Here is a 12,931-nt window from a genome sequence, read left to right as displayed (position 1 = left end):
AAGAAATATAAAGATAGAAACAATGAGAAAGAAAGAAACAAGACAGACAGAACAGAATTTTCTTTTCTTTTCTTTTCTTTTTATTTGAGTTGTCACTCTGTCACTCTCAGGGCCATGGCATCACAGCTCACATCAACTTCAAACTCTTGGGCTTAAGAGATTCTCTTGTCTCAGCCTCCCAAGTAGCTGAGTACAGACACCCACCACAACGCCCAGCTATTTTTTGGTTGTAGTTGTCATTGTTGTTTGGCAGGCTCAGCCTGGATTTGAACCCACAGCTCCAGTGTATGTTGCTGGAACCTTAGCTGCTCAGCTACAGGCACCAAGCCCAGAATTGAATTTTCAAAGGTGGGAACCCATGGGACGACCGCCTACATGTGGGGTTCTGACAGGTGGCCCTGAGTGTCAGTTCCACTCAGTTTTTATTGAAGGCTATTTGCTCATTAGCCCAAAGGACAAGCTGAGAAGGGATCAAAGTTGCCAGCAGTTTCTCTAAGTGAGCATATTGTTTCTGTAATCCTTAACTTTAAGGATTTGAGCAGCCTTGAGAAATCCAAAACCTGAGCCTTGTGTGGGGGCAGCCTTCTCTCTGAGGTCACACACATTGATTCTCCCACTATTTCACTGTGGAGTGAGACATCACTGGCGTCAATCTCCTCTGAATAATCAGTAGAAGAGGGATTTTCCTCTCATCACCACCACAGAGGGTCTTCCTCTGTAATAAAAAATATAAGCCCTCCTACCCATATTTCAGGGCTCAAGCTATTCCCTTCCTCTCTGCCCCAACCAAATACAAATCTCCACAATGGGTATTTGCTTTAACTGTTTACTGGGCAGGAAATGGCCTAGTTAATGTATCTTGTCAGCCCTTGCCACAGCTTCTTCTATAGCCATTATTCTTCAGAGTGTTTACAGAACCAACAGGGGTGTTAGGAAGCTATATCCCCAATAGGCCAGAGTTCTAGGAAAAGTAGGAAACTTGCTCAGATAAGAAATTTAGCAGAAGCTGGTTTAAAGGCAAACTAGCTGATTTTCCTTTGTTCCAACTCACTCAGATTACTTTTTAATTTTTCCCATTTTCTGTGGGTGTTTCCCTTGTCAAGAATGGGGTCTTCAGTCCCCACAAAAATACACAGAGACACACAGACTAACATTGACAATTTTACTGGTGATAAATGTATGGCTGATTTATGTTTCAATCAAACCCTACATGTAGTTAAATTATATACAAAGTCTCAAATTCTTATTCAAAATAATGATACCAAGATAAACATAAAATAAAAACAATAAACTGATTCAAGGAATCTGTTCATAAAAAGGAATACAAAAATATGAAGTTTCAAGACTAGATGACTTATTTCTCAATGTGCACACATGGAGAGCAACCATTTTGAATAAATGGTACATGGCGTATTCCACAAGTTTTATAGAAAATGCATTATAATCATGAAACAAAGACTAATTAGAAAATTTTAGCATGTATTTTATATCACTAAATATTATGTTATTAACACAAAGATGCTATTAGTACCCAAAATAAAAAGGCCATACTCCAGCATTTAGAGGAATAAAATTCCATTTGAAAATAAAGATAAAAATACAATTTTTCTACTAGGCAGTGAGAGTAACTGATATATGAAATAAATATGTAGAAGCATTGGGTAAGAGAAATGAACACAACCTTCTCCCAAAAAGACAAGAGGAATGGCCAAGAAACATGAAAAAATGCTCATTGTTCCAAATCAAAACTGTTGAGATATCACCTAACCCAGTGAGAACAGCCCATGTCACAAAATTCTAATGCTTCAGAAATTGGCAATAGTGCAGAGAGGAAAAAAAGTTTTACACTGTTGGTGGAATTTCAAACTAATACAGCATTTTTGGAAAGATGTATAGAGAATGCTCAAAGAGCTAAAAGTAAACTTTCCATTTGGTCCCACAATCCCATAACTAGGTATCTACCAAGAAGTAAAGAAAAACACATTTTACCACAAGGGCATTCGAATGGTTTCTAGCAGCTCAGTACACAATCACAAAGATGTGTGGAAACACCCCAAGCGCCCATCAACCCATGAATGCGTTCATAAACTGTGGTATATGTACACCATGAAATACTATTCAGCCATAAAAAGTCGGAGACTTTACATCTTTTATATTTACCTGAATGGAGCTGAAGAACATTCTCCATAGTAAAGTATCTCAAGAATGAAAAAAGAACATCTCATGTATTCTATAACAATTGGAAACTAGCAGATGAACAAAGTACAGGTTTACACAATACGAAAACCACAATTTACTTCAAGAAGAGGGAAGGGGGAAGGTTAAGGGGTAGAGTAAGTCCCCACCTAATAGATACAATGTAGAAGTATATCTCCTGGCTGAAGAAATCAAATACAATTTTGACTTTTCCTAACTGCAAAAAGGTAGTGCAATTATATGTACTCTTCTATTGAACTGACATAAAAAAGGAAGCTTGGCGCCTGTAGCTCAAGCTGCTAAGGTGCCAGCCACATACACCAGTGCTCACGGGTTTGAATCTAGCCCGGGCTTACAAACAACAATGACACCTACAACCAAACTATAGTCGGACATTGTGGTGGGTGCCTGTAGTCCCAGCTACTCAGGAGGCTGAGACAAGAGACTCGCTTAACCCCAGGAGTTGGAGGTTGTTGTGAGCTGTGATGCCATGGCACTCTATCCAGGGCCACAGCTTCTGGCTCTGTCTCAAAAAAAAAAAAAAGGAAAGAAAGAAAAAAGATAAGATGAAATAAATATTTGGGAATAAATTATATTATCAATTAAATATAAATGAAGGAAAGTAGATGAAAATTCTACTGATTCTTCTCTTCCCTGAAGTAAATGTAAATATTTACATTAAATAAAATTTATATTTTATTAAATAAGATGTTTCTATTATCTAATTCACCTCATAAAATGTGAAAATCATAGTATATTATTCTTAACCTTTGAAAACAATTATAGAAAATTTTAAAAAGAAACAAATCAGAAATTAAAAACAGTGAAAGGAAATTTGCCAAGTTAGTGTATTGGGAGGATTCACTCATATTTCCACACAACAAAAATAATTTGGCATCCATCCATGAAACAAATACATTTGTATAAATTTTGGGTGTTAAATATAAGATTTTTAAATCCTAGTGGAACTCCTGACCTAAGAGGGCCAGGTTGAGAAAGCAGGGTCTCATCCAGGTGGCAAAGTTAAGGACCCATTGTCCTGATTACAGATTAAAAAAAGTCTCATCTAATTTGGTTCTACTAAGTCTCCAACTCTTTTCAGCCAAAATCTAGGAGTGGTCTTGCTCATTCAGAGATGTGGGGGGAGACACACCTATCTGCACTCATGGAGGCAGATTGAACATTTATGATGGTAAATTTATGTTTTCACCACAAATAATATTTAAATCACTAGAAGAGGCACGGCACCTGTAGCACAGTGGTTAAGGCGCCAGCCACATACACTGAAGGTGGTGGGTTCAAACCCAGCCTGGGCAAGCTAAACAACTGTAACCAAAATAAGCCAGGTGTTGTAGTGGGTGCCTGTAGTCCCAGGTACTTGGAAGGCTAAGTCAAGAGAATCGCTTAAGCCCAAGAACTGGAGGTTGCTGTGAGCTGTGATGCCACAGCACTCCAATGAGGGCAAAATAGTAAGACTCCATGCAAAAAAAAAAAAAAAATCACTAGAAGAGATACAGAGGTATAAATCTTTCTAAAAATTATCTGCAAATGACAAGTATTATTTCCACACCATGATAACACTGATCCATGCCTAAACACAAGGTGAAATTAAGAATTGTTCTTGCTATGTTCCTGAAACCACTCCTGTGATTCAGTTGCAGCTCTTTTAGCTACAGTCCACTTACTGTGCATAGATCCACACAGTGACCTGGAGGGAAACTTCTCAGCACTCAATTGGAACCAGGCCTATCCACACCTCTGGTATCAGACCCATCATGTGCAGACCCAACCTCAAAAGCCTACCCTAGTACCTACCCTATAGATCAAAATTCTGAAGGCAGTCCACTTTTCCTAGAAACCAGACAAGATTTAAAACCACACAAGCCTTTCATGACAGGTGAAAGGCAGACTCCTCTGCAGAGCAAGGGGCATACTTGTGACCTTACTACAACCATTATTCACTGAAAACCCAAAGCAGATTCCTTTATACCAAATACCTAACAAGAAAATATCTTTCCATGAAAAAGAAAAAAAAAAAACAATGTATGAAACCTGGAAGAAGTCTTTGAGCCTTTAAATGCACAGAGACTAATGATGATTATAGTCTTTCTACTCTTAATCCTTCTATTCTAACCCATACTATAAGTCCTAAGCTTTACAATTAGGCAAGAACATGATGAAAACATGCAAATTCAAAAGTAAAATTTTCACTGTTTTCTCGGCAGAGCAAGAGTGAGACTCTGTTTCTACCAAAAATATAAAAAATAAGTTGGACATTGTAACTGGTATGTGTAGTCCCAGCTATTCTGGAGGCTGAGGCAGGAGGATCACTTGTACCCAGATGTTTGAAGTTACTGTGTGCTAGGTCAAGACTATGGCACTCTAGCCTGGGCAACACAGTGAGAGGCAAGAGAATCACCTAAGCCCAGAAGTTACAGGTTGCTATGAGCTGTGATGCCACAGTACTCTACTGAGGGTGAAAATAAATAATTTAATTAATAATAAGGAAGAAAACAATCTCAATAGCATCAAAATAACAAATTTTGAAGCAATAAATTTAATCAAGGAGGTAAGAGAACTTTATACCGAAAACTAAAAGATATTAAGGAAAGGAATTGAAGAAGACATGAATAATTTAAAATATGTCTCATGTTTATGGATTGAAAGTATAAATATTGTTAAAGTTCCATATTGTCCCAAACAGTCTACAGAATCAATGCTCTCCCTATAAAAATGTCAGGGGCATTTTTCACAGTATTCAAAAAAATGTCTAGCGGAGATGCCATCTTTCAGTAATTCATCAAAATGACAAACACAAAGGGAAAGAGGAGAGGCACCCGATAAATGTTCTCTAGGCCTTTTAGAAAACATGGAGTTGTTCCTTTGGCCACATATATGCGAATCTACAAGAAAGGTAATATTGTAGACATCAAGGGAATGGGCACTGTTCAAAAAGGCATGCCACACAAATATTACCATGGCAAAACTGGAAGAGCCTACAATGTTACCCAGCATGCTGTTGGCATTGTTGCAAACAAACAAGTTAAGGGCAAAATCCTTGTCAAGAGCATTAATGTTCATATTGAGCATATTAAGCACTCTAAGAGCCGAGATAGCTTCCTAACATGTGTGAAGGAAAATGATCAGAAAAAGAAGGAAGTCAAAGAGAAAGGTACCTGGGTTCAACTGAAGCGCCAGCCTGTGCTACCCAGAGAAGCCCACTTTGTGAGAACTAACAGAAAGGAACCTGAGCTACTGGAACCCATTCCCTATGAATTCATGGCATGATAAGCATATAACATAGCACACAGGAGTACCAGTGGACCCATGTTTTTAAGTGCAAGAACCTATTTATTCCCCATGAGCTCATGACATAATAGGTATACAGCATAGCACACAGGATGGCCAATAGACCTCATGTAACAGTGATACAAGGTGCTGGAACCTATTTCCCATGAATTCAAAAGTCAATCAACACTGTCACATTCAATGGCAATGTGCCTTCCTCAGCTACTGGAACCTCTTCCCTATGAATTCACGACATGGTAGATAAAAATAATAGCATAAAAATGTTTCTTGTTCATTCACTACAAGTGTGATTTTTTTTTCCCCAAAGAGGTATGAAAGCAAATTTTAATGTGTCCTGAAAAAAAAAAAAAGTCTAATATGTGTATGGAACCTTTGAGGATCCAAAGCAATCTTAAGGAAGAAGAAAGCCTCTTTCTAATTTCAAACTATATTTCAAGATTCAGTAATAAGAACAACATGGTATGTACATAAACAACAGAGTACATACATAAACAGCACAAGAAACAATGGGACAGAATAGAGACCCCAGGAATAAACTGATGCACATAACGTCAGCTAATGTATAATGGGACCACCAAGAATACATGATGAAGAAACTATGGTCTCTTCAATGCTTGGTGCTGGGAAAACTGAATAGTCACAAGGAAAAGAATGAGGTTAGACCATTTTTTTATGCCATTCCCCAAAATTACAGGTACATAAAGAGGTGTTCAACTTTAACAATCATCAGGCAAATGCAAATCAAAACCATGGTGAGATGTCACCTCATAACTACTAGGTTAACTATTATCAAAAAGGAAAGAGATAACAAGTGTCGACATGAAACCTTAAAATTTTTTTAAAGTAAACGTGTAGAAAAACTTCCTTGACATAAGTCTTACAATGATTTTTTTTTGATATGACACAATAAGAAGTGGAACAAAAGAAAAATATCAGCAAGTCAGACAGCATCAAACCAAAAACTTCTGCACAAAATAAGAAAATCTACTGGAGAAGAGAAAATATTTCAAATTACGTATCTGATAAGATGCTAATATCTAAAACTATATAAGGAATTCATAAAATTCAAAGGCAAAAACATCAATCATCATCATACAACTGAAAAATAGGCAAGAAATATAAAAGATTGTTTTAAAGGAAAACACAAGTAGACAACAGGTACATGAAGAAGTTCTTAACATTATCAATAATCAGGCAAAAGTAAATCAAAACCATGATGAAATATCCCTTCATATCTACTATGATGGCTAAGATCAAAAAGAAAAGAGATAATAAGTATTGGCAGGAGCGTGGAGAATAGCAGACCCTATAAAATGTTGCTGTTCATAAATTGCTAGAGTCATCATGCAGATCTGTTTAAAAAGTTAAAAATATATAACTACCATATTAGCCCAGAAATCTCACTTATTGATAGTTAAATGAAATAAAAATAAGTATCTCAAAAAAAAATATCTGCACCCCATGTTTATTCCAGCATTATGCACTATACCCAAGAAAATGAAATCTACTAAAATGGCTGTTCCAAATGAACAAATAAAAAACTACGAGTGCAAACTCACCATAGACTATTGTTCAGCCATAAAAATGATGAATTACCTTTGATATGAGGACAATTAATGACAATTAAGGACACAGTGGGAGTGGGGAAAGTAGAGAGCAGAGAGAGCAAGAAGAAGGGAGGGGTGGGGAAAGAAGAGCAGAGAGAGGGGAGGAGGGAGGAGGGTGGGGCCTTGGTGTGTGCCACACCTTTTGGGGGCAAGACAGGATTGCAAGAGGGACTTTGCCTAACAAATGCAACCAGTGTAACCTGGTTTCTTGTACCCTCAATGAATCTCCAACAATAAAAAAAAAAGAAAGAAATGAAAAAAAAATAATGAATATCTTGCAATGTCAACAACAGAGATGGATCTGGTGCACATTATGCTAAGTAACATGTGGCCGGCACAGAAAAAGAAATACTGCTTTAGGTAGCATTAAAAAGTTGAGCTCATAGAAGCAAAGACTACAACAGCAGTTGCCAGGGCTGGGAGGCAGAAAAAATGTGGTCACGATGACCAAGGAGAGCAACTTTTACTTGTAAGATGAATAAATCTTGGAAAACTGATGTATACCACCATGTTTACAGTTAATAATATAGTAAGACAAAAAAAATAATAATATATTTTGTAGGCTTAAAATTTTCTAAGACAGTAGATCTTAAGTGTTCTCACTATAAATAGTTTATAGTAAAATGATGGATGCATTTACTACCTTCAGTGTATTATTTCACAATGTACATACATATCAAATTATTACATTATAAGTAATAAATGAAGTCATGTTATTTGTGAAAAAATTTTTGTTATACGCATGCACACACATTTATATATACAGACATACAAATGACACATTTCTGATACTTTACTGCACAGAGGAAAATTATGAAATAAAAGTTATCAAAATATTAGGTATCAATTGGAGATATAAAATATGGTCGACAATTCTAAGCTTCTCAATGACATAATATTTTTAAGAATTATATAAGGACAGCAGATAACATAAACTATATTACAGTTGAGAAATTTGGGCATAGAAAAATTCTAAGATTATTTTAGATCAGATAATAATCTTAAGATAACAATCTTAGATAATAATCTTTATTTAATATTATTCTTAGAAAATTCTAAGATTATTTTATACTAAAAAATATTTAGCAGTAAAATAACATTAGATGTTTTTGACACAGAGTTCCATTCTGTCACCCCAGGTAGAGTACTATGGCATTATCATAGCTTGCAGGAACCTCAAATTCTTGGCTCAAGTGATTCAGCTGCCTAAAACCTCCCAAGTATTGAAACTATATGCACATTAAATTTTATAGTATTTTTTAAAAATAATGTTTTTATAAAATTAGTGAGTCTGAATTTCTGTAAAATCACCTCTGAATCATTCTGAGAATTAAAAATCATAAAGAAGAAAACAAAAAACCTGGATTTATGAAACAACTCTCAATATTTCTTCCATTCCCTTCACACATGTCAGACATGAAGGAAAAAAAAAAGACTTTAGAAATTGAGCTGGGCATGGCAGCTCAGTCTGTAATCCCAGAAATTTGTAGGTCAGGGCAGGAGGATCAGTTGAGATGAGGATTTTGAAATCAGCCTCAGAATGTAATGAGAACTCACCCCAAAAATGATAATAATAATGGCAATTACTATTATTATTAGCTGGGCACTGCCAGGCATGCATATAGTTATCATTATGAAGGAGGCTGAGGTGAGAGGATCACTTGAACACAGGAGTTTGAGATTGCAGTGAGCTATGATTAATCAGCCTTTAGACTCCAGCTGGGGAAACAAAGCAAGACCATGTCTCAAAAAATATATATATATATTTTATATCTATATATGGTTTAACATACAGCTCTTCAAAAATATGTGCAGATATTCCCATATTCTCCAAATCAATGAAAATGCTGTCAGATCATTTAGTCCCTTCTAACCCAGGAAAATACGTTTGGTTCTCAAATAAGTTCTAAGGAAGATCACTGCAGGGGGTAGTAGAGTTCTTAGAGAATTTAAGAGCATGGAACAGAAGATGCTCCTCTGTGAGAGAAAAAGACATACTCAGCCCTCTCTAAATAATTTCTAATGAATCATGTAAACATAAAGGAGGTAAATAAAGTCTCCATTTTTTTTTACTGCTGCGTAATATTCCATGGTATACATATACCACAACTTATTAATCCATTCATGGGTCAATGGGTACATGGATGGAGCTGGAAAATATTCTTCTTAGTAAAGTATCTCAAGAATGGGGAAAAAAGTATGCAATGTACTTAGTACTACTGTGAAACCAATTTATAATAACTCACACTTGCATATGAAAAATGAAACACAACTTTAGGCTCTGATGAAGGAGGGAAGGGGAGGGAGAGGGATAAGGAGGGGGTGTGAGGGATAGTAGGGGATAGTAGGGGGACCACAACTATGGGGCACATTGCAAATACGAGTTGGTTCTATCATGTGTAGAACACAAATGTCCTAATGCTATAACTGAGTAAATGAGATGAAAGCTATGCTGATTAGTATGATGTAAGCACTCTAATTTGTACAAATAATCAACACACTGAAATGGGCATAAATGTATTTATGATCTATGTACAAAAGACTTAATAAAAAAATTTCTAATGAATCAGAGCTTCTCAAACCACTTTTTAAAGTCTGGCTTTCTTTTCGACCTTTGCCCCTCTCAGCTGTGCTATCTGCCTCATTCCCTCTCACCTACCTGGGTGTATATAGCTGTTGCCTCCTCTCTCTTCACATTCCACGGCTCTTTATTTTGTTCCGGACATGTGATCAGGTCTGGCTTAGAGGCAGGAAGTCCTGTTTTATTAGAAAGAATTTCTATGAATTTTGCTGTGGATTATTCAATTACCAATCTAGTACTGTCCTGAGTAAAGAAGAGAGAAGACTATAGAAAGTTCTGCAAAATTGTTTCCCAAAATATTATTTGCTGATAGGCCCTTTAGAATAACAAAATAGTTTAAATTGACAGCTCCTGAGCACCTCTTTCCACTGCCACTGAATCAATAATTAGTGATGGAAACCGGATTCTAAGGTGCAGACCATTTCTCGACGTTCTACAGTTACCACTAGAGTGAAGGATACAGAATCAGCTCCAGAAAGGGGAAGGTTTATTTCAAGACAAGAATCTAATTCTTTTTCTGTTTTATGTGAACAAACCTCCAAATTTTCTCAAAAGCATGGATATAAAACATTTTCATGTGAAGCAGAAATTCTCAAGAAGCAATCTACAGAAAAAGAAAGTGATGCCCCTAGTGCAAAATAGGAATTGTGTATTGAAGTTATCCTCAATCCAGGGAGACTAGGTTTCTGTAGTTCTCTATCACCACATCCCTGTACAGATTCTGCTGAGCAGTGTCCCCGCAGGCCCACTCCTCCGGAGAGAATTCTATAGACACATCTCTGAATGTCAATAGCTCCTGAAAAGGACACATATTTACCAACTGGTCATAAAAAGAGTTCTTAATTTCAGAGGGAATATGAAAGTTATAAAAACTGGTTCTGAAATGTGAGTGACTAGGATTATCCATAAGATTAAAAAAAAAAAAAGTAATGTTTATTCAAGAAAATAGTCATCACTTGAGCCCAAGAGTGAGGTTGCTGTGAGCTGTGAAACCAGGGCACTCTACTGAGGGTGGAAAAAAAAAAAAGAAAAAAATTAATGTTTTACAAAGTAAAAAAAATAAAGTCTTGAAAGTATTTTCTAATTCTGAGGAATAAGGACGGCACGAAATTCATTAAACTAGCATATAGGTAATATCTTTCTGGATAACAAAATGAAGAGTATCCAGACATATAAATTTTGAATACTATATTTATAGCATATAGAACAAGATGTGAGTATTTCTTATATAGATAAAAGTGATCAATTAAAAGTATCCCCCCAAATTTAATGTGTACAATAATGAATTGGAGATCTTTTTAAAATGCAGGTTCTGACCTCAGCAGAGGTCACCTTTTTGCATTTCAAAAAACTTCACCCTTCTGGCCCAAAGAGAATATTATGTTAAGGATCCAGGAAGTGGCAGACTTTGGTTTTATCTGACCAGTGAATAAAAAAGATAGAACTCATTTTTCAAAGCAATCTGCAAGCAAAGAAGCAATAAGAAGTGAAGCTTCTAGATTAAATGTGATAGTTTGAGAACATCAGTCAGCAAATCTCCCCCAAGACATTGTTAATGATAAAGAGAAAAAATAATTAACTTTATAGTGAAGTAATTATAGAGCAACTTAACCAAGTGAATGAAATTAACATCTACTGTCATGGGCCAATTTGTATTAGGTACCATTAAACACAGGAGAATACAACATCACTGCTGTGATAGTAGTAATCAAAAACAGCAATAATAAAAAATACTATTTTTGACTCGGCGCCTGTAGCTCAGCGGCTAAGGCTCCAGCCACATACACCAAGAGCTCACAGGTTTGAATCCATCCCAGGCCTGCCAAACAACAATGACAACCACAAGCAAAAAAATAGCCAGGTGTCGTGGTGGGCACCTGTAGTCCCAGCTACTTGGGAGGCTGAGGCAAGAGAATCACTTAAGCCCAGGAGTTTGAGGTTGCTGTGAGCTGTGACACCACAGCACCCTACCCAGGGTGACAGCTTGAGACTGTCTCAAAAAAAAAAAAAAAAGAAAGAAAAATACTAGTTTAATGCAAAGTTCATGCTACAGAAAGCTCCCATTTTCTCTAATCTCTAAAAGTTTATTTAAATGGTTTGTCTTTAGTATCCTAAAGAGAAAGTGTATTCTTATGTTTCCCCTTTTCAGAACTCTCTGAGTTACCTTGGGCAATTAATGCCATTCACTGTCTGCAGTTTCTTAATCCTGTTCTGAGTAGATTCTAATGGAGCATCCAGATGGAACCTAAACAGAACATGTTCCCCTTATTCACTCATACACCAGGATCAGACCCAATCCCCAGTAGGAGTCCTGCACATCCACACTTCTCACTATCCCATGTGGTCCTGTAAACAAAGATTCACATATATTTTGTCCTGTAAGCAAAGATATTGAAATATTGAACCTCTTCAATATTACAGGTTGTACATTTACTGGGAAACTTGCCCATGGCATGTGTGGAACTGGGACGTAGAGAATGCTCTTTAACATGGAGGAGAAGGATTTTACAGGGCAAGTCGTGAAAAGAAACTCATTAGCAGAAACATCAGAAGTAAAGAAGAAAGGATTTGCAAATTCTAACCTTGTAAGTTCCACATGAAATTCCAGGAGCAATAGTAAACACAGTCCCTCACCTTTGATATATGTATCTGAGAACCAGCCGTGTCTTCTCCTTTTCCTAGTCTGCGATTTCTTTTCAGGTGAGATTGTCTAGACAAATTAGAATTATATTTAGAGAACAACCCTGAAAGGAGTCAGCATACTCTTTTTACTTGCTTTTATAACATTCACAGGCATGAGGGCCTTCAAGAGCAGAAAAAACTACACTCCCTTCTAATTTTTAATAGAAAGCATCAGGTATGATGAACTCCTCATGGAGACCAAAATGTGAGTTTCTTCTTTCCTACCCTCGGGTGCTCTCCCTTCCCACACACACCAGCACTTTCTGCTACAGCAACGGGCACATGGACCATACTGACAGGCTCCCATCACAACAAAGCAGAGCAGGTCCTGGTACCTCTCTCTGGAACAAAGGCTGAATTCAACTCTCATTAATGTACCTCAGAGCACTTGTGCTTGACCTTGGCCCCACTTAGTAACACGTGGGGCAGATAATTAATGTCACATGGATGCTTCCACCAGCCTAATAGAAACTGTGGAGAGAGCACAGGTGATGGTGTTTTTACAAATTGGACATGTGATTCTAATTGGAAGCCTGGGCCGAGAGCCACTTAGCTA

General features: G+C 36.8%; 1 protein-coding gene across 3 annotated transcripts in view; it reads right to left on the bottom strand.

Moving 5' to 3' along the window:
- LOC128578950 (zinc finger protein 100-like) overlaps window positions 1-12,931 on the bottom strand; it is a 52,764-nt gene that overhangs the window by 18,033 nt on the left and 21,800 nt on the right. For all 3 annotated transcript variants that reach the window (XM_053581286.1, XM_053581285.1, XM_053581288.1), the window contains 2 exons: window positions 12,328-12,403; window positions 9,772-9,869 (listed from right to left, as the gene is read on the bottom strand). In XM_053581286.1, coding sequence (XP_053437261.1) covers window positions 9,772-9,869; window positions 12,328-12,403 — 174 coding nt within the window. The remainder of the gene's footprint in view (window positions 1-9,771; window positions 9,870-12,327; window positions 12,404-12,931) is intronic.

The sequence above is a fragment of the Nycticebus coucang genome, chromosome Y, assembly GCF_027406575.1.
Source record: "Nycticebus coucang isolate mNycCou1 chromosome Y, mNycCou1.pri, whole genome shotgun sequence".
Lineage (NCBI taxonomy): Eukaryota > Metazoa > Chordata > Mammalia > Primates > Lorisidae > Nycticebus > Nycticebus coucang.
The sequence above is the reverse complement of the archived record's forward strand: the minus strand, read 5'-3'. Positions and strand labels throughout refer to the sequence as shown.